We start from the raw sequence: 23,238 nt of genomic DNA, 5'->3' as shown, positions 1-23,238 counted from the left end.
ATAAATCGTAGCAGTATCTTTCTAGTTACTTTATGTATTTTTTATTTTAAAATTATACCCTTTCTAGAAAGCCAATACTAGAATGGCTAAACAACTATAAGGTGTCCCTAGGATAAAGTATTCTAGCAAGTTTATAGGAGAGATGGAATAAGATGTTAAAAATGTTGCAGCATGAGAGGAATGATTGAGCTAACTCAAACACTGGGTTTGGATTGCTTCCTGTCATTTGAAGAGTTCCCTTAGGAATAATCTCTACAAAAGAGTTAAAAGGAAATAAGATTAAATAGAGGGTCCAGTCAAACCTACTCTTTTAAAGTTGCTTCTCAGTGCTGGAGAGTTGTGTTAAGACCAGACTTCTCCCATTCTGCATGTGATCTGTTACTTTGTCTGAATGACAGAGTCCTTTGCCATACAGAAGCTTCTCAGTTTCATGAAGTCCCATTTATTGTTTTTCTTAGTGTCTATGCTAACAGTGTATTTAGTTCAGAAAGTTCTTTCTTGTGCCAATGAGTTCCATACTAGACCCCACTTTCTCTTCTATGAGATCCAGTGTAGCTGTCCTTATGTTGAGGTCTCTGATCCATTTGGACTTGAGTTTTGTGTAGTGATAAGTATGAATCTAATTTAGATCAAATCCATAAATTTGGATTCTTGTTCATGCAGATATCCACTTTGACTAGTACCATTTGTTTAAGATTTTTTTTCCAGTGTGATTTTCTGGCTTCTTTATCAAAAACCAGGTGTCCATAGATGTCTGGATTTATGTCTAGGTCTTCAATTTGATTACATTTCTCAACATGCCTGTTTTTGTGCCAATACCATGTTGTTTTTATTATTATAGCTTCACAGTACAAATTGAAATCAGGGATGGTGCTATCTCCACCAGTTTTTATTGTTCAGGAATGTTACATCTATCTGGGTTTTTTATCTTTCCATATGAAGTTGAGAATTGTCCTTTCAAGAGCTGTGAAGAGTTGTGTTGGGATTTTGATGGGGATTTCACTGAATCTGTAGATTGCTTTTGGTATAGTGGCCATTTTTACGATATTAACCCTACCAATCTATGAGTATGGGATATCTTTCCATCTTCTGATATCTTCATTTTTTTTCCCTCCAACATCTGGAAGTTTTTATTATACAAGTCTTTCACTTGCTTGGTTAGTTATCCCCACGATAATGAAGCTATTGTCAAAGGTTTTGTTTCCCTTATTTCTTTTTCAGTCTGTTTGTTGTTCTTTGCATATAGGAAGGTGTCTTAGTTAGGATTTTCATTGCTGTGAAGAGACACCACGACCACAACTCTTATAAAGAAAACATTTAATTGATGGAACTCCCTTACAGTTCAGGGTTCAGTCCATTATCATCACGGCAGGGAGCATGGCAGAGTGGGAGCAGACATGGTATTAGTTATACATCTTGGCTTGCAGGCAACAGAAGTTGACTAAATGCTGGGCGGTATCCTGAACATAGGAAACCTCAAAGCCAGTCCCCATAGTGACACACTTCCTCCAACAAGGCCATACCCACTCCAATAAAGGCACATCTCCTAATAGTGCCACTCCCTATGAGATTATGGGGGCCAATTAATTATACTAAAACTACCACAGGCTACTGATTTTTGTATATTTATTTTGTATCTTGAGTTTCTTGCAATTTTTAGGGTCATTTCCTTCAGTTGTCTTATTGCACTAGCTAAGACTTCACATACTGTATTGAATAAGTATGGAGAGAGTAGATAACCATGTCTTGTTCCTGACTTTAGTGGAATGACTTTTGTGTTGATATTGACTATGGCTTGTTTCACTGAATCTCTAGGACTCTTATCTTGAAGGGGTGTTGGTTGAATTTTGTCAAAGGCCTTTTCTGCATCTAATGAGGTGCTAATGTTTTTTTTTTCTTTCAATTTCTTTATATGGTGGATTATGTTTATCAATTTACATATGTTGAATGACTCCTTCATTTCTGGGATGAAGCCTACTTGATCATGGTGGATGATCTTTTTGATGTATGCTTTGGTCTGGTTTGCAAATATTTTACTGAGAATTTTTGCATCTATATTCATAAGGGAAACTGATCTGTATTTTTCTTTGTTGTGTTTTTATGGGGTTTGAGTGTCAAGATAACTATGGTTTTGTAAAAAGAATTAGGCAATGTTCCTCCTATTTCTTTTTTGTAGAATGATTTGAGTACTGGCAGTTACTCTTTGAATAATCTGGTAGAATTCTGTGCTAAAACCATCTGGCTCGGGCTTTTTTTTTTTTTTTTTTTTTTTTTGGTAGAGAGATTTTGAATTAGTGCTTCTTTTTTATTGGGGATTAGAGGTCTGTTTAAATTGCTCATCTGATCTTGATTTAACTTTGATAATAAGTAGTATATATTGAGAAAATTATCCATTTCTTGTGGAGTACAGGTTTTTAAAGTATGTCCTTATGAGTCTCTGGATTTCCTCAGTATCTGTTATGTCCCCTTTTCATCTTTAATTTTCTTAATCTGGATATCTTCTTTCTGCCTTTTATGGCTAAGGGTTTATAAATCCTATTGATTTTCTCAAAGAACCAACTTGGTATTACATTGATGATATGTATTGGGCTTTTTGTTTCTATTTTACTGATTGCAGCCCTGAGTTTATTTCTTGACATCTACTCATTTTTGGTGTTATTTGTTCTTTTTGTTCTAGTCTTTATGTGTGCTTTGAAGTTACTAATATATGATCTTTTTTTAAATGTAGAAACATAGTATAATGAACTTGCCTCTTAGAACTGCCTTATGTCCCATGTTTGACTATGCTATATTCATTTTCATTCAATTCTAAAAAGTGTTAATTTTTTTTCTTCATTTCTATCTTGACCCATTTTCCATTCACTAGAGTTGTTCAGTTTCCATGAGCTTGTAAGTTTTCTATTGTTGTTGAGATCCAGCTTTAATCTATGGTGGCCAGACAGGATGCAGGGTGCTTTTTCAATTTTCTTGTATTTGTTGAGAACTGCTTTGTGTCTGAGTATGTGGTCAATTTTGGAAAAAGTTCCATGAGGTGCTGAAAAGGTGTACTCTTTTGTGTTTGGGTGAAATGTTCTGTAAATATGTTAGGTCCACTGGGTTTATGACATAATTTAGCTCCAGCATCACTGTTTTGATGACCTGTTTGTGAAAGTGGGGTATTGAAGTCTCCCACTATCACTGTGTGAGGGTCTCTATGTGATTTAAGATGTAGCCGTGCTTCTTATGAACTTGGGCGCCCTTGTGTTTGGTGCATAGATGTAAAGAATTGCAATACCCTCTTGGTAGATTTTTCCTTTGATGAGTATGTATTATCCTTCCCTATCTCTCCTGATTAGTTTGGGTTTCAAGTCTATTTTGTCAAATATTAAAATGGCTACAATGGCTTGTTTCCTGGGTCCATTTTAATTTACCATTTGTTAGATGTAGGCCTCCCCGTGCAGAGATGCAATCGTAGGTAAAGTAATTCTTGGGAGCTAAACCAAAACCTGCAAGATGACAGCTGAAGACTCCAACCAGTGGCATTTGCAACAATTGTGATAAATAGTCCCCTAAACCAAATCTATCCCATCCCAATCAAGTTTATTTATAATCTGGTAAGTTTCTAAAAGGTCACAGCAAACCTCTTATTGTATAAACTCTGTAGCATAGTGACAAACAACAGCCATAGTAGCTAGTTTCCAAACCAAGGGTGAAGCTTATCTCCTTCCACATGCTGGACCATTATCTCCAGTAGACACCCCTCAGCAGCACCATGAGCTGTGATAAAAAGGTGAACACACACCAATGGGCAAAACATAAATCCCATTGCATTCTGCACCTCCATCTCCATACTAGGGAGGCTGGAAGCACCATCTTGCTGATAGCTGCCCAGCGCACTGATCATTTAGCTCTTTGGTGCCTCTTCCCTGGTAGAGTCTCTGGTGGTGGTAGTGGTTAAATATTTTTACATCTGTTACCATTCTTATACCTACTTACATACTATCTGTGTACCTTGGAGGATGGATTGCACTTAGTTGGCCAAAACTTCTCCTCCTAGTCTCTACATAGCCAGACAAGCCATTCACCATTACCTAGGAGTCTTTGTACATTCTAATTTCAGGTCTTGTTTTCACACAATGTACACTACTAGGTGCAGTATTTAAATCTCCCCATTGAACTTCCACTTGCCAACATCTTTCAACACATTCATATCTCAGGCATTTACTGTAAATTTCATCCATAAGCAGTGTTTTCATCTGTGACTGGAGCTCATGCTTTCTCCTCTTGTCAACCGGCAGGATAGGATTCCCAAGTCCTGAGTGTGACAGGCAATGGTGGATTACCTGGGAATATTAGGCCCACTGAGGGGACTTATTCTTAATGCACCAACTTCATCCTCAAATCTATTGTTTTGACTATTTGACATATTGACTATTATGAGTTGGCAAATCTGGCAAAATAGAGCTAAAAATGGACTTTGGGGCTATATGATCATTTTCTACCCCATGGTTAGGTGCTCCTCCTCTACAGGGGTCTGGTAACACATCAGTGTCCTTCAGAAGATAGTGAAGTTACTACTGTAGATGGCATGGCATGGTCTTGCCTTAGGGATGGATCTGTGTTGTGAATATCCCACTAGAGTTTACTGTAAATTCTACACAGTGCCCTTTACAATGGTACTCACACCATGGAGTCTCTGCCTTGTCAAATGTTCTTAAGGGATAAAGATGCTTTACCTTTTTACCAAGCCTTTTCTTTCTGTTACATGGTACATAGGTCAAATAGTATTCCCAGCTGTTCAATCTGCTGCCTTCAGAATCAGATTAGGCCTAGAAGGTACTGTTTCCTCCTTGGCAATAGAAAGTATAAAATGTAACCTTACAACATTCATCAATATAAAGTTTGTCACTATAGTTTTTTCAAAAACTGGCAGTTACTCTGGATCAAAATGTGAGCTCATAGCTTCTACTCCTATGTCATGCCTGCCCACTTACAGCCATGTTCCCTGCCATGACAGTCATGAACTCTAACTCTCTTGAACTATGGGCTCCAAATTAAATACTTTCATGTATTAGTTGCCTTGGTCATAGAGTTCTATCACAGTATTAGAAAAATAAATAAGGCATCTCCCAAATCTGATACACTTCTGGCCCCAAGCATTTTTGGATGAGGCATGGTCATTCTAAGTATCCAGTGCTTCTAGAGTTAGCCATCCACTAAGTGTTATTACTGTGTGCAAGTTACTTAACCTCTCTTCAGTTTCCTCAGTGATAAAGATTACCTCACTGAGTTACATAAGGACTAAGTAAGAAAATACATACAAATGAAAAGCGTCTGGCTTAAGGTATTGTTAGCTCAACGTCTTATGGATATATGAAATGCCGCAACTTTCTTATATTGAAAAAACACTACTGCAAAAAGTTAATATATGCCTTACAGAAATTTAATATATGCACAAGAATTTTCAAAGAGCAAAATTATACATAATACAAAAAAAAAAAAAAACAACAACAGAAAAGCATACAAGGAAATAATTTATAGCCAAAGAAAGGAAATCACACAAAATGGTTAACCTTATAAGTCATTTTAAAAATGCTGGCTAAAATAGCAATTCAATGCTATTTTATAACTGCCTAATCCAAAATATTAACAGCTGACGTTGATTAGATTGTGACCAAAGTAGAATACTGTATCAGTGACAGTGTGAATAGATACAACTGTCTTGACCAACAGCTTATAACACCGTGGGAAACAAAACACTGTGTAGGTCCATTATCTGTGCTCCACACTGTCTGTAGGTCAGTATTTACAGTTTAGTGTCTCTTCCCTCCCACAGATGAAATCATTTCCAATATGTCACAGGGTAAAAATTACTTAAAAATCACAGATATGTATGGCAAATGAAGTTGGAGAAATATCCAACTCAGGGCCTGGATAATGTATCAGAAAAAGTAGAACACCAAGGAACAAATGCTTAAGTATCAGGAAGAAATATGGGCCCAAACATGTAAAATCATATTAGATCACATCAGAGCTCTGAGAATTCCAAGTGTGGAGGTGTTGATGTGGAAATGTTATCGAGAGAGACTAAGAACTGCAGATGAGGATCTCAGGGCGAGTATTAGCTCTGCCTCCTGCTTTCTAAAGGAGTGTCACCCTTTGACCTGGACAAGCAGAAGGCACTAAGAATTACATCAATCATCAAGCCTTTGAGCTATTTTGGTAGAAAAGGTAGATTTGTTTAGGTTTATCAGATTCTTAGAAAATATACTTTTCACTTAATCTGCTAGGTCCTATAATCACCAAAAGGTTAATGATTAGATTATGAGAAGTCTGATAAAAACCTTAAAAAATATTAGAGGACTTTAGATAGAGCAATACAAGTGTAATATGGTGCAACACATTTCCCGAGCTTCTATTAAAATACTCAAAAACCAATTATTGCACACACACAAACATGATAGTCCAACATCATTGAAGTGAAAATGTTTCTCAAGTTCCATTTCCCATCTGAGAATCTGGCATGGTATCCATCCCTACAGGACTGGACCAGGACTGGCCTCAAACAGCTCAGTGCATGCATAATTGCTGTGTTCCCTTTGTTGGTCCAAGGACATGCTTTATACATATCCATACTCAAATGATTTTATAAGCAAAAGAAAATTCATCAATACCGTCCTTAGAAATTAAACTAGTTAAAAGCTGACATCAGCTATATTTTTTCCTATAACTTCATCTGTTTCTTTGTATTTTGGCTTTTGCATACAGAATTTACCAACTAGGCAGATCTCAGGTTCCTTAATACATAAAAGATTTTTGTAAGAAAAAAAATTGATGATATTCATGTAATCACAGCTACAATAATTGGACCACAATCACACTAGGTAAGGAAAGAGGATTCTTCTTTTACAAGTGATAAAAGGAATTAAGTAAGAAAATAATGATAATATTACCATATAAACAACTTAGACTTCAAATTCTTGAAAGTTCATGAGTAAAAAACAGGTCAATGGGAGCAGTCTGTAGTCTGAACTTCTAGCACGTGCTCATTTGGGTCCTTTTCCCTTGGACTTTGCTTCCTTTGGAATCCTCCCATTTTGACTCTGAGTAAATCTGGCTACTGTAGAAACACCATCCACGAACTTAGTTTTGAAGAGAACGTTTGCGTTGTTGAACATACCTTCTTTGAGGGACACCACAATGAACTTAAGGGAACAGAAAGAAAGCAAAAACATTAAAAGAGAATATTCTTAAAGAAGTTTACTCATACCTTCTTTGAGGGACACCACAATGAACTTAAGGGAACAGAAAGAAAGCAAAAACATTAAAAGAGAATATTCTTAAAGAAGTTTACTCTCTTAAAGAGGATTTAGAAATTGAATGGGACACAGAAATCAAGATGTCAAAACAACGTGGGGGACAGGATGGGGTACAGTAGTGGGAGGACAGCACAGCAGGATAAATGGTAAACTGTGGGTGGTGGTAGGCTTTAATTAGGAAGGAAGTTCAATACAAGTTCAATATTGTATACACACACACACACATACACAAATCTATACACAGACATAAATATACACATTAAATGAAATTATCCCAACTGGGCTGACAATGCGCTCCTCTCCTTAGAGCTAAGGACCAATAAACTAATATTTTCGAGTTGTTGGTCAGGATTGTCTAAGAAACTCCTAAAACATTATATAGGCTATTGTTGTTGCCCCTGGTGGAAGGTACCCTACTGCTAAGGACACCATGCACTTTGGACACAGGATCTGAAGATACTCGATGGTTTTGACCTGAAAACCTGTTCCTTGAGGCTTAGCTTTCATGGTGTCAGAAGGTGCTATCCAAGTTTCCAAGGAAAAGAAGCAACCAACAGTCCTACCCAGCATGGCAATGGATACAATAGTGGCATGCATATCTTGGCAGTAATCAACAACTCTCTAATTATACTTAAGGCCCACAACAAGAGGGAAATCACGTATGGCAGTGGGAACCTGGCCAACTAAACAGGGCTAATGAGGTCGTGGATCTCCAGAGAACCTACAACTGCCATTTACTAAACTAGCATAATTCCTGATTCTGAATGGTTATCCTTATATCCACAGATAAGTGTACCTCTCAGCACTCATCAACAAAATTTCTCTTAGAAAACCACAACTGATCACAATGCAGAGAACAAGTGACTTATGGTGCACAGCTGTGATGCATCTGTAACACAAGTCTTGCATCAAAGGTCAGACAATACTGAGGAAGGGGAGGGAAGACTGTTAGAGCCAAAAGAACAGAAAGGCTGCTATGAGAGTGTGTCCCTTAGAAATGTCTAAGAAGCTACACCCATAAAGTCTCAGTAACATGACTGCCTAAACAAGATCTAAATAAGGGCAACACCAACAGATGTGCTTATACAGAAGAGGGAACCATCATGGGAATCCACAGCAGACAAAGAACTACAGGTAACTAAAAAAGAACCTCTGCAATAATTGTCTGTTCAATACCAAGTAGTAAGCCTTCTCATATGGACTAAGCAGGCTACATTTACATATTTAGGAATATAAGTTTGTGGTGTGTAATAATTAAAAAAGAGACCATCAATTTGAGAGCGCAAGATAGAGGGTTACATGATAAGGGAGAAGAGAGTAAAAGGAAGGGAGAAATGATGTAATTATATTTGAATTTAAAAAGAGAATTATCTGGAGGTCATTCTGTTCTTTCCTTAAACACATACCACCAAAAAAATGCACAACCTCAAATGCTAACTGAAAACAGTTATGGTCCTATGCACCCAAATAGATAGTAATGTTCTTTTATCTTAGAAGTTTCTTCATTTTACCTTCAGTGTTTCATTACTTAAGGTTATTATTTCCCAGTAGCTGACTCTTGTGGCTAGCATTCCATATTTTATTATTAACTCTAATCATTTAGTGAAATAATTTTCTATGTGATGAATTTAATAATACCAAAGAAGATTATAAATTCTTACAGTTCTACCTGAGTCCAAACACCACCTTCACATACTTAGGAAAAGGCACCACTTCACTGCAGGTACCCAAAATCTGCCATAATAAACACATATTCTAGAATGAGTAGAGACTCCAGAACTGTACAACATGTAGTTTTATTCAACCGTATATGGCAGCTAAAGCTCTACAGCAACAATTAATTTTTTTAAAGGTCTTTTTAGCTTGAAGGGTTTTCTGTTAGCCGAGCGAAACCACAGTCCCCTATTATGTGCTACATGTTTCTGATACCTTAAGTATATTCTTGAAGCAGCTTTAGTTGATTGGCATCCTTGTGGCAAACAGCTAGAGAAAGCAGTTACATCATCACTAAATCAATTATACGTTGTGTTCTCCATCATGCTTAAATCAAGAGTGTTAATGTCTGGTTCTTTCCTTCAAGGGAGACTGACCCCTTTTTTTGACAATTTGCATAATGGGCAAGGACTCCAGCATTGAGCTACAGTCCAATCCAATCCCAAATATCTAACTCAACAATGATTACTAATAAAAAGACTTGGTTTCATAAAATAAACACAAAGACCATTTCACTTCTACTGAGACATTTTTTGGAGTGGTCCTTACCTGAGAATGTGTGAAGTGAGTACGCAGCATCTGTCCAATATTCTGGGTATGAGAAAGATCCAAGGCAGCATCCACCTCATCCAAGATATAAATTGGAGCAGGTTTGAAGAGGAGCATGGACAATATTAGTGACAGAGCCACTAGAGACCTGAGAACAGGTTGGGGGAAATAAAGTCATAGACATTTATAGACATTCTACCAAAACACTAAAGCAAATCTGCAATGTCCTTAAGATGATATATAGTGTAGACTCATCTGAAAGTCGTAAGGAATCTGGGTTCCAAAGCTCTCTTTACAAGCATACAATTTCCATGAGACAATTTTAACACTCTCATTACATTTGGCATTTATACTTCATTAACATGAAGAACATGTCACTTTTTGAAAATAAATTTATTACATGTATTGGTGTTTTGTCTGCATGAATGTTTGTGCACCACATGCATACCTACTGCCCTCACAGGCCAGAAGAGGGTATCTTAACTGCTGCGATTGGAGGCACAAATGGTTATGAGTTGCCACGTGGGTGCTGGCAATTAAACCCAGGTTCTCTACAAGAGCAGCCAGTGCTCTTACCTATGAGATATCTTTCCAGCCCTAGATCTTGCACCTTTTTATCAAGTGACATTTATCCTTATCTCAATTGCTTACTTAAAGCCTAGACAATAGGTAAGAGAGTGGCTATATATTTATTAAGGAAGCAATAACAACTTGGTTACCCCTTTAAAATTTTTATTATACACATACCCACACAAATACATATATACTATACTCATTATATACATATACATATGTATGTATAGATTATATCTCTATTCAAAAATGACAAAGGGCTTCATAAGAAAAAACAGGTCTCATTTTTTTTAAATAATTTTCTGAATTATCAAAGTCTTTTGGCTTTTGTCTACAAAAGTTTATTGGCTTCAATATGAATGCTTTTCTTAGATACGTAATTGTAGGTTGACTCATTTTCTTTTGGCACTTCTAAATGCTCTAATACTTCCACCAGCTGGAAGTTTAGGATAAGAAGTCTGAAGTCTCAAATCATCCTAACATCTATGCTATGTGCTTTTTTGCTGGCTTTCAAAGTTTTATAACTATACAGGTTTCCAATAATTTTGTATATGCCTTGCTGTATCAGTATGTCTATGTGCTTATCTTACTAGCTCAAATGGTGGTCTTCGCAGAATTCATCATATCTGGGAGATCTGCTGTCATTATTTTTTTAAGTATTTCTGTTTCTTGTTTTCCTCTAATTTTCAAACACTAATGTCATGTGTACCAGGCAGCTTCCACAGGACACCAAACTGGTTTTGAGTTGTTTTTTTTCCCTCCTCAGTTTAGGTTCAGTAGATTTGACTGCTACATCAAGTTAACTCTTCTTCATTTTATGGTGCCTAATTCATTAATTTTGCGAACTTTACATTCAGTTATATTTTATATCTACAGTTTCACTTGATTTTTTTAAAACAGGTTTTATCTAATTATTTGTTAGTATTTTTTTCCTGCGTAATTCCTGAAAACAGTTACTTTAAATTTCACATCTATTAATCTCACCATTTCTAGGACTGTTTCTTTTAAGGAATTATTCTTCTCTAGATCAGCAAACTGAATTTTCTCTTGCAAATTTACTGATATTATTATTATTATTTTAAATAGAGGACTTTGCTGTGTAGCCTAGGTTGAGCTAGCTCACTGTTGTATATCAAGATGGTCTCAAATTTGTGTAATCTGAGCCAGGCAAGATGGTCTCAAATTTGTGGAATCTGAGCCAGGCAGTGGTGGTGCACACCTTTAATCCCAGCACTTGGGAGGCAGAGACAGGAGAATCTCTGTGAGGCTAGCCTGGTCTACAGAGCAAAGACAGGCTCCAAAGCTACAGAGAACCTCTGTCTTGAAAAAAATCAAAATACTACTGCTATTACTACTAATAAAATAAAATTATGTAGTCTTTTTCCTTTGCTTTTGGCATTTTGGGATCACAGGAGTGAGGCAGCACACTGGTGTCTTAGAATTCTTATTAAAGGCTGGACACCATGTTTAGTGTCTGCTTTGCTATCTTCTTTAAAGAGCACTACTGTGTATGTGTGTGATAAAACTGAGGTCAGGGTCCACTGTTCAGTTTTCCAAGGTTTGTCTAAAGCAGTGTTCACTTCAGGACCATGCAAACCTAACACTTAGTTCTCTGTGGCTTCCTCAAACAAAAGTCCAATTGTCCTAAATGTACTGAGACTATTAAAAGCCAGTTGGCTTCCCTCCCTGCTTTTGATGACCAGTAATTGTCACTAAGGAGTATGCTGGGTAAACACAGGATTGACATTTCCATTTTACTTTTGGGTATTCAGAGACTATATGACTTGCTCATTTTTAAATGTTTAATGAGTGTTTCTCCTATATTTTGTTTAGTTATCTGGTTGTTTATTCTTTTTTTACAGTGTTAGGGAATCAAACTCAGGGCCCTGTATATGCCAGGCAGGCACACCAACACTGAGTTATACCCAACACTGAGCTATATCCCTAGCTCTAGTTGTTATTGTCTACTAATTTAAACAAATATTTCAAACAAATAGTTCTATATATTAGGCTTCTCAAATTCTACAAAGGCAGCCAAACAAATCAAAATTGAAAGAGAATTACAGAGTAATGAAATGATGAATTATATTAAATAGCCATAAGAAATTATAAATTGCAAAGAGATTACTTACCTCTGACCACCACTAAGCTCAGTTAGATTTTCTTTCCATGTATTTCCTAAGGCAACCTTGAACTCCAGACCATCTAAAACTGTCTGCCCTTCTGGTGGTGCAAGCATAGCATTGGCACCAGGCAAAAGGGTAGAAAAAATAGAGCCAAAGTCTTTGTTTACCTAGATCAAATAAGATTAAAAAAAAATCACATTAAATCATCAGAATGCTTTCCAATTATTAATATACATACATGCAACTCAGTAGGTCCACTGTCAGAAAGAAAAGGTCTCAGGAAACTGTTTGGCCTGTCTGAATTGCCTGATTACACAGAGATTAGGCCCAAATTCATGGCATACAGAATGGTTCAGTGCATATACATGTACACCTGATCAGCATTTAGCCATCTGTCTATAAATATGACAAATAACTTCAGCATTCAGAAGACAAATGTGAGTATACCACAGAGAAACCAGCATTGCTCCTTGTCAAATCCATGTCCTCTAGGATTTGATAGCCATGGTCTCTAGGGAAATCTTCAGATTCAGTGGTAGGCACGCAAAATAAACAAGTAAATATAATTAGGAAATCTCTTAAGAGGCAAGCAGTATTCCTGGATATGGAAGTAACTAGATAACATGCTACCTCAGCCAAAAGAAATATATATGCCAATATTAATAGCTTCTACTACATTAGGCTAGTTGAAAATTGAGAAAATGAGGAATGATGAATCCCATTCTGAATAACCAATAAACATCAGTTGCAATGCAAGAACCTTGGGAATTAGGAAAGAGAAAAATCAATTTACAAAATATTCTCATTTGTACTAAATTTGGGAACCACTGGGGGCATCTCTTAGGACCCATTATTAACTCTATATGTATTATAAGAATACTTGAATCAAGTTTCTGCACACAAGGAAATTGACCTATAATTTTCTTTTTGTTTTCAGTGTGTGTGTGTGTGTGTGTTTCACAGGATTTGATATGATCAACAGTGACTTGATAAAGATAGGTTGGCAGCACTCCATCCATCTGATTTTACAGAATCATTTCTGAAGCACTGGGATCAGTTCTTTAAAAGTTTGGTGGGATTCAGCAGTGATTCCCTCCGGGCATGGAATGGTTCTACAAATTATATAATTGTTTAGATATTATATAAGTACCTTAAAGATGCAGCTTAAGACCAGCAGTATTCTTGAATATGAACCTAACTAAGGAACTTACATTATCTCCAGCAAAAAGCTACATATGCCAATATTAATAGATTCTACCAAGTAGGTTATCATTGAATATTGGGAAAAAGAAGAATGATGACTTGGATGCTGAATACTCAAAGTTGCACTGGTAAACCTTGGGAATTAGGAAAGAGCAAAATGAGCATCATTTCTTCAATTCTACTGCTTGTTGTATGTCTGGTTGTTTATCTCACTTTGATTTAATTTTGGTAGGTGTGGTAGTTTGAATGAGAACAGCCCCCACAGGCTCATACATTGGTCCCCAGTTGGAACTATTTGGGAGGAATTAGGAAGTGTGGTCTTGTTAGAGGAGGTATGTCACTGGGGGTGGGCTTTGAGGTTTCAAAAGCCCATACCAGGCAGCTTATATCAGGATATAAGCTTTCAGCTACTTCTCCACTGCCAAGCCTGCCTATGTGCCACTATGCCTCCTATCATGATGATCATGGACCCTCTGAAACTGTGAGCCCCCAATTAAATACTTCCTTTTATAAATTGCTTTGGTCATGATGTTTCTTCACAACAATAGAATAGTAACTAAGACAGTAGGCCATGAGTCTAGAAGTTCATTTCTTTTACATTTTCTAATTTATTAGAATATATTTTATTAAAACAGACCCCAATTACTTTCAGAGTTATACTGGTAGCTGTTGTAATGACTCTATTCTTCCTTGATTGTTATATTTTCTTTTTCATTTCTAATTCATTAATTTGTGCCCTAACATTGATATTGCATCTACTGATTTGGCCTTTGACTTTCTCTTGTTTTTCTAAAACCCCAAGTGGCATCAGTAATACATATTACTTATATTGTACCTCTCTGACTTTTTCAAATGTAGGGGTTTTTTTTTAGGTCAAAATTTCCATCACAGTACTGTTTTTTATTATGCCCCTTACATTTTTGTATATTGTATCTCATTCAATTCTAAGTTGAAAGTTTTGTTAGTTGGACAGTGGTGGCACATGCTTTTAATCATAGCACTAGGTAGGCAAAGGCAGGCAGATCTCTCTTAGTTCGAGGCCAGCCTAGTCTACAGAGCAAGTTCCAGAATAGCCAGGACTACACAAAGAAACCCTGTCTTGAAAAGCCAAAAAGAAAAAAACAAAAGTTTCTTTAAGTTTTCCAATGACCCATTCATGATTCAGTAGCTGGGTCCTTAGTCTACAAATTTTTGTATGTTCTGAAGTTTCTCTGGCTACTTCAATACTTTTATTTTATTGTATATTCAGATAAAATACAAGAAATGATTTCAATTTTGCTAAATATGGAGTGGTATTCAAACTTGTGAAAACTGTCAATCAACACAAAGCTAGCCTGCAAAGCTTCCATCAGGGAAAAAAAAAAAGACTTTCTGAGGTAAAATGAACTAAGGGAATTTATTATCACCCAACTGGTCCTGCTTTAGAGTTCTACACTATAAGTAAACAGATGCTGAATATAACCAGACAAAACAAACACAAAAGTTTACAACACAACAGAACAGATACAAATAATAGACAAATAAGAGAATAAAATTCTACTATCACAGAAAATCACCAAACAACAAAGATGAACAAAGAGGAATAAAGAAATGAAGAAGATATGAAATAACAGAATGAAGCAGTACATCTTTACTATTAATATCTCTGAAGGCAAAGGGGTTAAATTTCTTTAAGCTACAGACTAGCTGATGGGTAAAGACAAAAGCTAGATACAATGATCTAATGCCTAGAGGAAACTCAGTTTACCCGTAAAATATATATGAAGATTGAAATGAAAAGATATAGCATGCAAGCAGAAATCCAAAGTAAGCAGCAGCAACCATACTTAAATCAGATATAATAGACTTTAAATAGAAAAGTAAAAGACAGATATTTGGAAAATAATCTTAAAAACTAAAACTTAAGAATGATGAGGAGTTAAGAAAGAATCTGAAGAATGGAGAGAAACAACTGTAAACTTACAAAGCATTACTATGCTGAATATACATGTAACAAACTTAGGAACAAAACATGATTTAAAAATGGGTAAATGACTTGAATAGAAATTTCTTCAAAATAGCTATACAAAAGACCAACAAGGAAAGGAACAATGTTCAACATCACTAATGCAAATCAAAACCACAGTGACCTACCATCTCACTCAAGTTAAAATGATCAACGTGAAAAAGACAAGTTTCTGCCAGCAAAGATGCAGGGAGTCACAAGATGAAACCAACTGTGGGGCTACTGATAAAGAAGTACACAATGAAATGGGATATAGCTGATAAGTATACGGAACACTTAATCTTGACTGACACCTGACAAGATTTACAATCACCCTGGAGACAATTCCCTGGTTCTATCTGTAAGTCTGTTTCAAAGAGGTCTAACTGAAACAAGAAGGCCTATCCTAAATGTGGGTGTTCACCATCTCAGGGGGTAGAGTGCCAGACTGAGTTCAAGAGTGAGCAGACCACCCCACAGCGACCTCTCTCTGCTTCCTGTCTGTGGGTACAATGTGATCAGTGGCCTGCTACTCCTGCCTCAGGATGTTCCTGCTGTGATGAAGTACATTCCCAAAATGTGAGCCAAAATAGCCTTCTGTGTCACAGCATGAGAAAAGTTAGCTAACACCTATATGAAAGATAAAGCATTAGAAGGAAAGAGGCATTATGAGGCCAGGAAGGGTACCCCTGGGTAAGGAGAATGAAGAGAAGATAGTTGTTAACAGGTGTAGGCATGCCTTTGGATAAGAGCAATCAATTCCCCTGTTTTATATCACAGGATGATAACTATTGTTAACTGCAATTAATGGAAAATTCAAACTAGCTAAAAAACACAAACAAAAACCGGATTTTGATTATCTTAGTACAAGGAAGTATTAAATGTTTGAAGCGAGTATGTTGAGTGCCTATGCCTCATTATTACAAATTGCATATACTGAAATGTCACAGCATACCCTTTAAACATGTATAGTTACTATATGGCAATTAAAAAGGTATTTCTTAAAGTCTTTCTACTTTTTTTTTTTTTTTTTAATTTTTCAAGACAGGATTTCTCTGTGTAGTTTTGGAGCCTGTCCTGAATCTCGCTCTGTAAACCAGGCTGGCCTTGAACTCACTGAGATCCGCCTGGCTCTGCCTCCCAAGTGCTTGGATTAAAGGCGTGCGCCACCACCACCAGGCTGTTTATTTTTTTAAACTTCAATTTACAGAACTTGCAAGTCATTGTTATTATTATAGCAACACTAACCATACCCCAAATCTGTATTTTGGCACAGGAGTTTATTGAGCTATATAGATTTGGGGTACAGAAATGTTTTGGAAATAGCAAGAGAAATAAACAATGGTGAAACTGAGTCCTTGGAAGGTCCTTATTTCTAGCTAGCTGTCTGAGTGAGATGCGCTGCTTTCAGAGTTAAGCAGCTGTGCAGGGTGTAGCAGACACTGGAGAGTACTGAGTTTCTTCCAATATGAGAAACTGCAGTCTCACAGAGGAAGGAGAATAAACAGTGTTCCTTTTAAAAGTAACAGTCATGATAAATGCTGATGTGACATAAACTTGCTTCTCTAAGTCTTGTAGTAAAGTCAAGACAAAAACACATTTACAAAGTCTAGAAGGCTCAGGTGTGAGCACATGGCTCATTCAAGCCACACTGAACTGCTCTTACTGTGTAAACCTACTGATGTGATCCTTCATCCTTGACCTGAGGTTACATTTTGAGATTAAAGTACCTTTTGCCAAGCAATATTTAGGGCTTGGTTTTTCTTCTGATCAAGATCTTCTATAGTTGCAAGGATTTTGGATTTGTCATTTTCTACAATTCTTTTCTTCTTCATCAAATCATTATACTGTAAGGAAAATAAGATACTTAATTTGTAAAACACAAAATGTCTTCCACATTCTGGCATTTAGTCAGTCAAAAAGAAGTTTCATTGTTTTAAACATAACACAATTTTATTTACTAGAAAGATTCAATGTACCAGAACTATAATAAAAACCAAATTATGAGAAAAATAAATATATTACCAATATATAGGTAAATTCAACTACCAGAACCAAGAATTTAGAAGTCTTAAGAGTATTTAGACTATACTAATAGCCCTTTTCTTCTAGTAACCGAGGCAAACTGGAAAATGTTACATGAAAACTATAGTACAAGGGGCCAGATTCAGTAGCACCACGAATAAGCTTTTAATTCTTCACTGTGCTGTGTATGTCCTGTGTAATACAGTAATTGGCCTTTATCTTTCTGACTACAGAATCTGGGTCTTCATTGGATTCTGCAATCTGGGTCTCGTTCAGTCCCTTGGACATAATAAACCCACTTGTGGTCTATGTTCCCTGCACTCCTCTGTCTTCCTGGAAGGCACTCTCTCTGTATCTGAGTAAGTAGTCCCTCAGTTTCAGCTCTCATCTACTGCTTCACACTAGCTTTCTGCTGAGGGCTGCAGTGGGAAAGCTGCATGCATGACTGACAGTACAGAACTTTCTACTACCCTTCCTGACCCATTTCTCCTTACAGTTCTACAGTTCAAGAAGTCTTCATACCTCCCCTATTAACTTGAGCCAGTCCTGTGACCTCCACATTTCTACCTTATTTATTCCATAAGTTCAGTTCTTATATAAGCAGACACAAAACATGAGGGGAAGAGGTCAGCTCTTCATCAACAGAGAACCTTAGTGCTTCTTACGGGTTTACCGTTTTTTCGTTGTGTCAGCTTGCCTAAGCTAGAGTCGTCTGGGAAGAGGGAACTTCAGTTAGAAAATGTCTATCACACTGGCCTAAAGGGAAGTCCGTGGAGCAATTTCTTGATTAAGCAAGAGAGCTCACCCCATTGTGAGCAGTGCCACTTTTGGGCACATTGTCCTGGGTTCTCTAGGAAAGCAGGCTGAGCAAGCCAGTAAACAGCATTCCTCGGTGGCCTCTGCTTCAGCTCCCGCCTCCAGCTTCCTGCCCTGACTGAGGTGCTGCACTGGCTTCCCTCAATGATGGACTGCAACCATGACCGGAAGGCAAATAAGCCCTATCCTCCCCGAGTTGCTTTTTGTAGTGGAGTTTATCACAGCAAGAGTAACCCTAACCAGGACAACCTTCTAATTCTTTCAATATTTCTCTTTTAACATTTGTTTTAAAAAATGGTATTAGAGCTCAATTATCACAATCTAATAAAAATAAACAAGTCCTACCATGCTATGCAGCTTAAATATAAGAACCTACTAAGTTAGGCAAAGGGCTGAATCTAATAACAGCTTAGAGGTCATATATCATCACAGATGGCTACGTTGTTCTATTATGGCTGAACAGTGATAGGAAGCAGACCTACCCGCTCTTCAGCTTCTGTCAGTACATTCATAGCTCTCATATTGACACTTCTTCCTAGTTTCTCTTTTACTTCTTGTAACTTCTGAAGTCTCTGACCAGCTTCTTTTGGGTTGTTTGTTTTGAAATCATAGGCACTATTAGGTTGACCAAATAGGTGTTTCTCAGCATTAATCCAGTCATAATCATTCAACATTTTGGATACCTGGTCACATGTGAAAAAGGAAAGAACTAAAATCATATTCAAAAATGTTTCCCGAATGCTTACTACTTTTAAATCAAATATTTGGGAGGGAAAAAAAAAGAATCACAATAACATAGACAAAGAAAGCTAGGGCAGCTCATTTACAGCAATAAGGATGGATTCTTGGCCAGGGATCGCAGACCCAAGCACAGACTTCATAGAGAAGGATCTTCCCACCATGCAGGAGCAGGGAGGAGTGTTAGAATTCCTAGCCACCCCCACTAGCTACATGACCATACATGCACTGTCCAGTAGCCAGGCAAGATGCTTAGTCATCCTAGGGCCTTACGTTCTACATAATCCCATAATCTGGGCACCTCGTGATCATGTAATCTACGCACAGCGTGGTCACACAATCTATATATGTAGTAATCATGTAGCTACATAAGCCCATATGCACATGTGTAGGGGGGAACCATAAAAGCCGGTTCCATCTATTCCTCCCCTCTCTTCCTGCATGGTCATTTCATAGGCCTATGTACACTCCTTCTGTTCTCTTTCCTTAATAAACTCTTATAGTGGGTTTTGTGGTACCCCCTGGCTTTTCTCGCACGGTAAACAGCACAGCTTAATAAATAACATTGCATAGCTTAATAAATAACAATGAGTGAAAGAGAAAGTTTTACAAAGTTGAGTGTCCTTTGTTCCAAAACACTTTGGTCCAGAAATGCTTTGGATTTTTGCTGTTATTTCAATTTTGGAATATTCACATATATAGAGTAAGCTATCTTAGAGATAGGATCTAAGTCAAAACAGAAAATTCACACAGTATCTGAAGACAATTTTACTTGACATTTTTACTGCTTCTTTACTTTCATTCTGACCTGGTACATGAGACCAGGTGTTACATTTTCTCCTTATGGCATGTTGGCACACAAAATGTTTTGAATTATGGAGCACTTAGGATTTCCAGATTGAAGATGCTTCATTTGTATACTCAAAACATCTCCATTAAAATATAAGTTAGATGAGGCTCATTCAGATTTTACTAAATCCAATCTAATATGGCAAAAAGTAATCTGTATGTAGGGAAACTTCCTTAGGAACAGTTATATATTTGATGAAATCATAGAAGCCTAATTGTGACTACTTAATAATTGTCTCAGAATTATAATCTAAGAAAAAAAAAAAACCTCAAATGTTGACTATCCCTACTTCCACCCCTTCTGACAAAGTAAAATGTAACCTTTTCATATAATACAACCAATTCAAACTTAAAATTATAATCCTTAATGGTTGTTCTCTACACCTGGGTGAGATTCACTCCGATCAGTTGAATGTAATATTGCCAATCTATTTGCCCTCACCACTTCCACTGCAATGGTACCTCTAAACCACAAAGTAAACTCTCAATTTAATTTAAATTGAGATCCCATTTTAATGACATTAAATTGACAGATCCCAATTTAAAGTCTAGCTTCTGAGATGATCTGTAAGATCTCTGAAGGTACTGCGTGGACATGTTACTTTTCCCTGCATCTTCAGCGTAGGGTCTGATACAATAATTTTTACAACATCAACCTTATACTCTTTAAAATACTTAAGGTACTGTGACATAGCAAAAGAAGATTTCAAATGCAATTAAAACTTGGAATAACTTTAAAATAACTGCAATGAACAATATATTTTCAATAAAGTTGTATAAATAGCGTTGACAATGTATAAGGATACCCGAAAACCAATGTCTTTTAAAATGAGATCTATATACATATTTTCGTGAGTTCTTCAAATTCAACTTGTAATAAAATAAGAATGTATATTATCATTACTAAGTTCTATCAATGAGTATGGATAAAAATACCAATCCTATTGGATATCAATATTATAGAAATACATCTCATAATGAGGAATAAATGTCTATAATTAAATTTAAAAACAAATCATTTGGGTTACTGAAAACTTAATTCTTAGTGAGAAACAGTTAACACAGCAATAAACTCAAATAGACTTTAGGCTATGGTTCTGCCATTTGTACCAAGTTTCCTATTGAACAGTTACTAGAATTTTTTTAAGAGCTCAGAAATAAAACCTCATCCAGGTTGTAAAACTGAACATAACCATACCTTGGCAGCAGCATCATCAGCTTCCCGCTTATGTTTGCTGATGCTGTGGTCTAACTCCTTAATTTTAAGCTGAGAATCATTGTTTTGCAAATTGTGCTTCGCCACTTCCGCACATTTTTCTTTAATTATATTGTCTTGGGCCGTTATTATTTCTTTTTGCTTTGTCAGCTCTTCTTGAGCTTTATTTACTGATTCCTAAAACAACAACAAAAATTAAAAAGCACAAGGTAAGGTAAATAGGTAAATATTTTAACTCTGCTCCAAGTTTGTCTGACAGACTTCTAGAAAACATGTCAATGTGACTACAGGTAAATGGCTGTCTAAAGCTTCACAGTTTAAACCCATGTAAAATAAGTCATGAATCCAAACACAAGGTAAATCTCAGCTTACACCTAAACAAACCAGGCTTTTACTGTATGTAGTGTTGCTGGATTGAAATGCCTGGGAGGAGGGACTACTTAAAGCTGACCTGCTGTCTCTAGTTTAAAAAGTGCAGTCTGAGCAGCTAACAAGAAGACAAGCTGACAGATCCCTGAAGAACATAAATCTAGTAAGGACAAAGATAAGGGCTCAAGACAAGGGAGGTTGATTTATGACTTTCCCCTTCCGCAGATGTAAGGTGATGGAGATGACCAGTGACAACAGAATGTTACAGCTCTTGATTTCAACACAGCAGTCAAATCAGAAATGAAGAGAACCCTTCTGTTGAAAGACCTGTTGAAAAGAAATTTTCTTACCCTGAGTTTCACTACCTACCTGGTCTCTAGGGTGGAGGCTACCTAACTTCCCAAGTACTAATTTCAGCATGGTTTTTAGGATGTAGGACATTCTGTCTTCTCCAGCACCATGTCTGCCTGCACACCACATTGTCGCACCATGATGACAATGGACTAAACCTCTGAAAATGGAAGCTACCCAATTAAATGTTTTTCCCTTATAAGAATTGCCGAGGTCATGGTGTCTCTTCACAGCAATAGAAACCCTAACTAAGAGAGACTCTAAGAAATGATCTCCTTAAGTAATCACAAACAAACAACAATTTAGATGGGGGTGGGGGGAGAGAATTTGGAAAACAACATAATTCTGAGCCAGTGTTCTACGTCAGACTGTGCTCAGAGTGAGTGACCTAATCTTCTTACAGTACCTAGCTGTGTTTGTTAACTGTCTTCTGCAGGAGGAACGACATTCAAGACTTAACATAAAATCTAAAGATATTTTACATCTCAAAATCCTTCAAAGAAAAGAACGAAAGTGCGTAAAATTCTGATACATTAAAAGGGAAATACTATATAGTCCTCTTAGCCTTAGGTATGTCTGACAGAGCATGCTTATGAAGACTCTCATGCCAACATACAGGTGCACGGTAGGTGTGACTGTCAGTCTGTTCTGCACTGGTAGAAAACACACAGGAGCTCTGTCACTTCAGATTGAGCAGGAATAGAGTTTTAATCTTGTTTGTATCAAGCCAATTAGTCAACAGCTCCCAGGGAGCATGCTAATCTGCCCTATCAGCAAAAGGAAACAATTTTTAAGGTAAAGCCCGATTGAATAAACTTTAAAGACCAATTCATCTATCTTACAGTTTCCTATTAAAAGAAAAACATGATGTTGATAGGGCATAGTAGAAGACAGAGGAAGGAACTAAGATGAAAAAAATACATGTTCAAAATGAGGGATATCAGAACAACAAAAAGTGAAATTTACCTTGGAAGCTAGAAAGAAAAATTGAACAGAAACTGTAAAACATCCAATCAACACGAACCATAAAGCTGAGACAAATTATAAATTCTTAGTCAGAAAAGGAGTAGTTAAAAATTGTTATTCTGCCACCAATGCAGTATGTAATGTTTTCATAAAATGTGTATGTAATTAATACGAAACTCATGCCACTAATAAGAATACATCTCAGTGATAAACTCACATACTTGAAAAATTAAGGTTGCATTACAGAAGGAGTAAAAATACAAGAGAATTTAGGATAAATTAAAAATAGGTATGAGTAGGGAATATTCATAAGACTCTCTGAATCTTAACTTTCACAGTCCTTCTTCTGAGAACTGGTCATGTCTTCCTTGCCAGTTGCAACAATATTGCTTCATTACAATGCTGCATCACTATAAAGATGTGTAGTGCTTGCTGGCCGGTGTGCTTATCTCAAAGGTAGAC

The 23,238-nt window shown here is 36.7% G+C and overlaps 1 protein-coding gene across 2 annotated transcripts in view; it reads right to left on the bottom strand.

Moving 5' to 3' along the window:
- Positions 1 to 5,406: 5,406 nt before the first annotated feature.
- Positions 5,407 to 23,238, bottom strand: part of Smc2 (structural maintenance of chromosomes 2) — a 51,609-nt gene continuing 33,777 nt past the window's right edge. For both annotated transcript variants that reach the window (XM_006995097.3, XM_076564208.1), the window contains exons 20-25: positions 21,073 to 21,267; positions 18,770 to 18,970; positions 17,177 to 17,293; positions 12,266 to 12,426; positions 9,561 to 9,708; positions 5,407 to 7,184 (exon numbers count right to left, since the gene is read on the bottom strand). In XM_006995097.3, the coding sequence (XP_006995159.1) occupies positions 7,026 to 7,184; positions 9,561 to 9,708; positions 12,266 to 12,426; positions 17,177 to 17,293; positions 18,770 to 18,970; positions 21,073 to 21,267 (981 nt within the window). In that variant the 3' untranslated portion in view covers positions 5,407 to 7,025. The remainder of the gene's footprint in view (positions 7,185 to 9,560; positions 9,709 to 12,265; positions 12,427 to 17,176; positions 17,294 to 18,769; positions 18,971 to 21,072; positions 21,268 to 23,238) is intronic.

The sequence above is a fragment of the Peromyscus maniculatus genome, chromosome 2, assembly GCF_049852395.1.
Source record: "Peromyscus maniculatus bairdii isolate BWxNUB_F1_BW_parent chromosome 2, HU_Pman_BW_mat_3.1, whole genome shotgun sequence".
NCBI lineage: Eukaryota > Metazoa > Chordata > Mammalia > Rodentia > Cricetidae > Peromyscus > Peromyscus maniculatus.
This window is presented reverse-complemented; position numbering and strand designations above follow the sequence as displayed.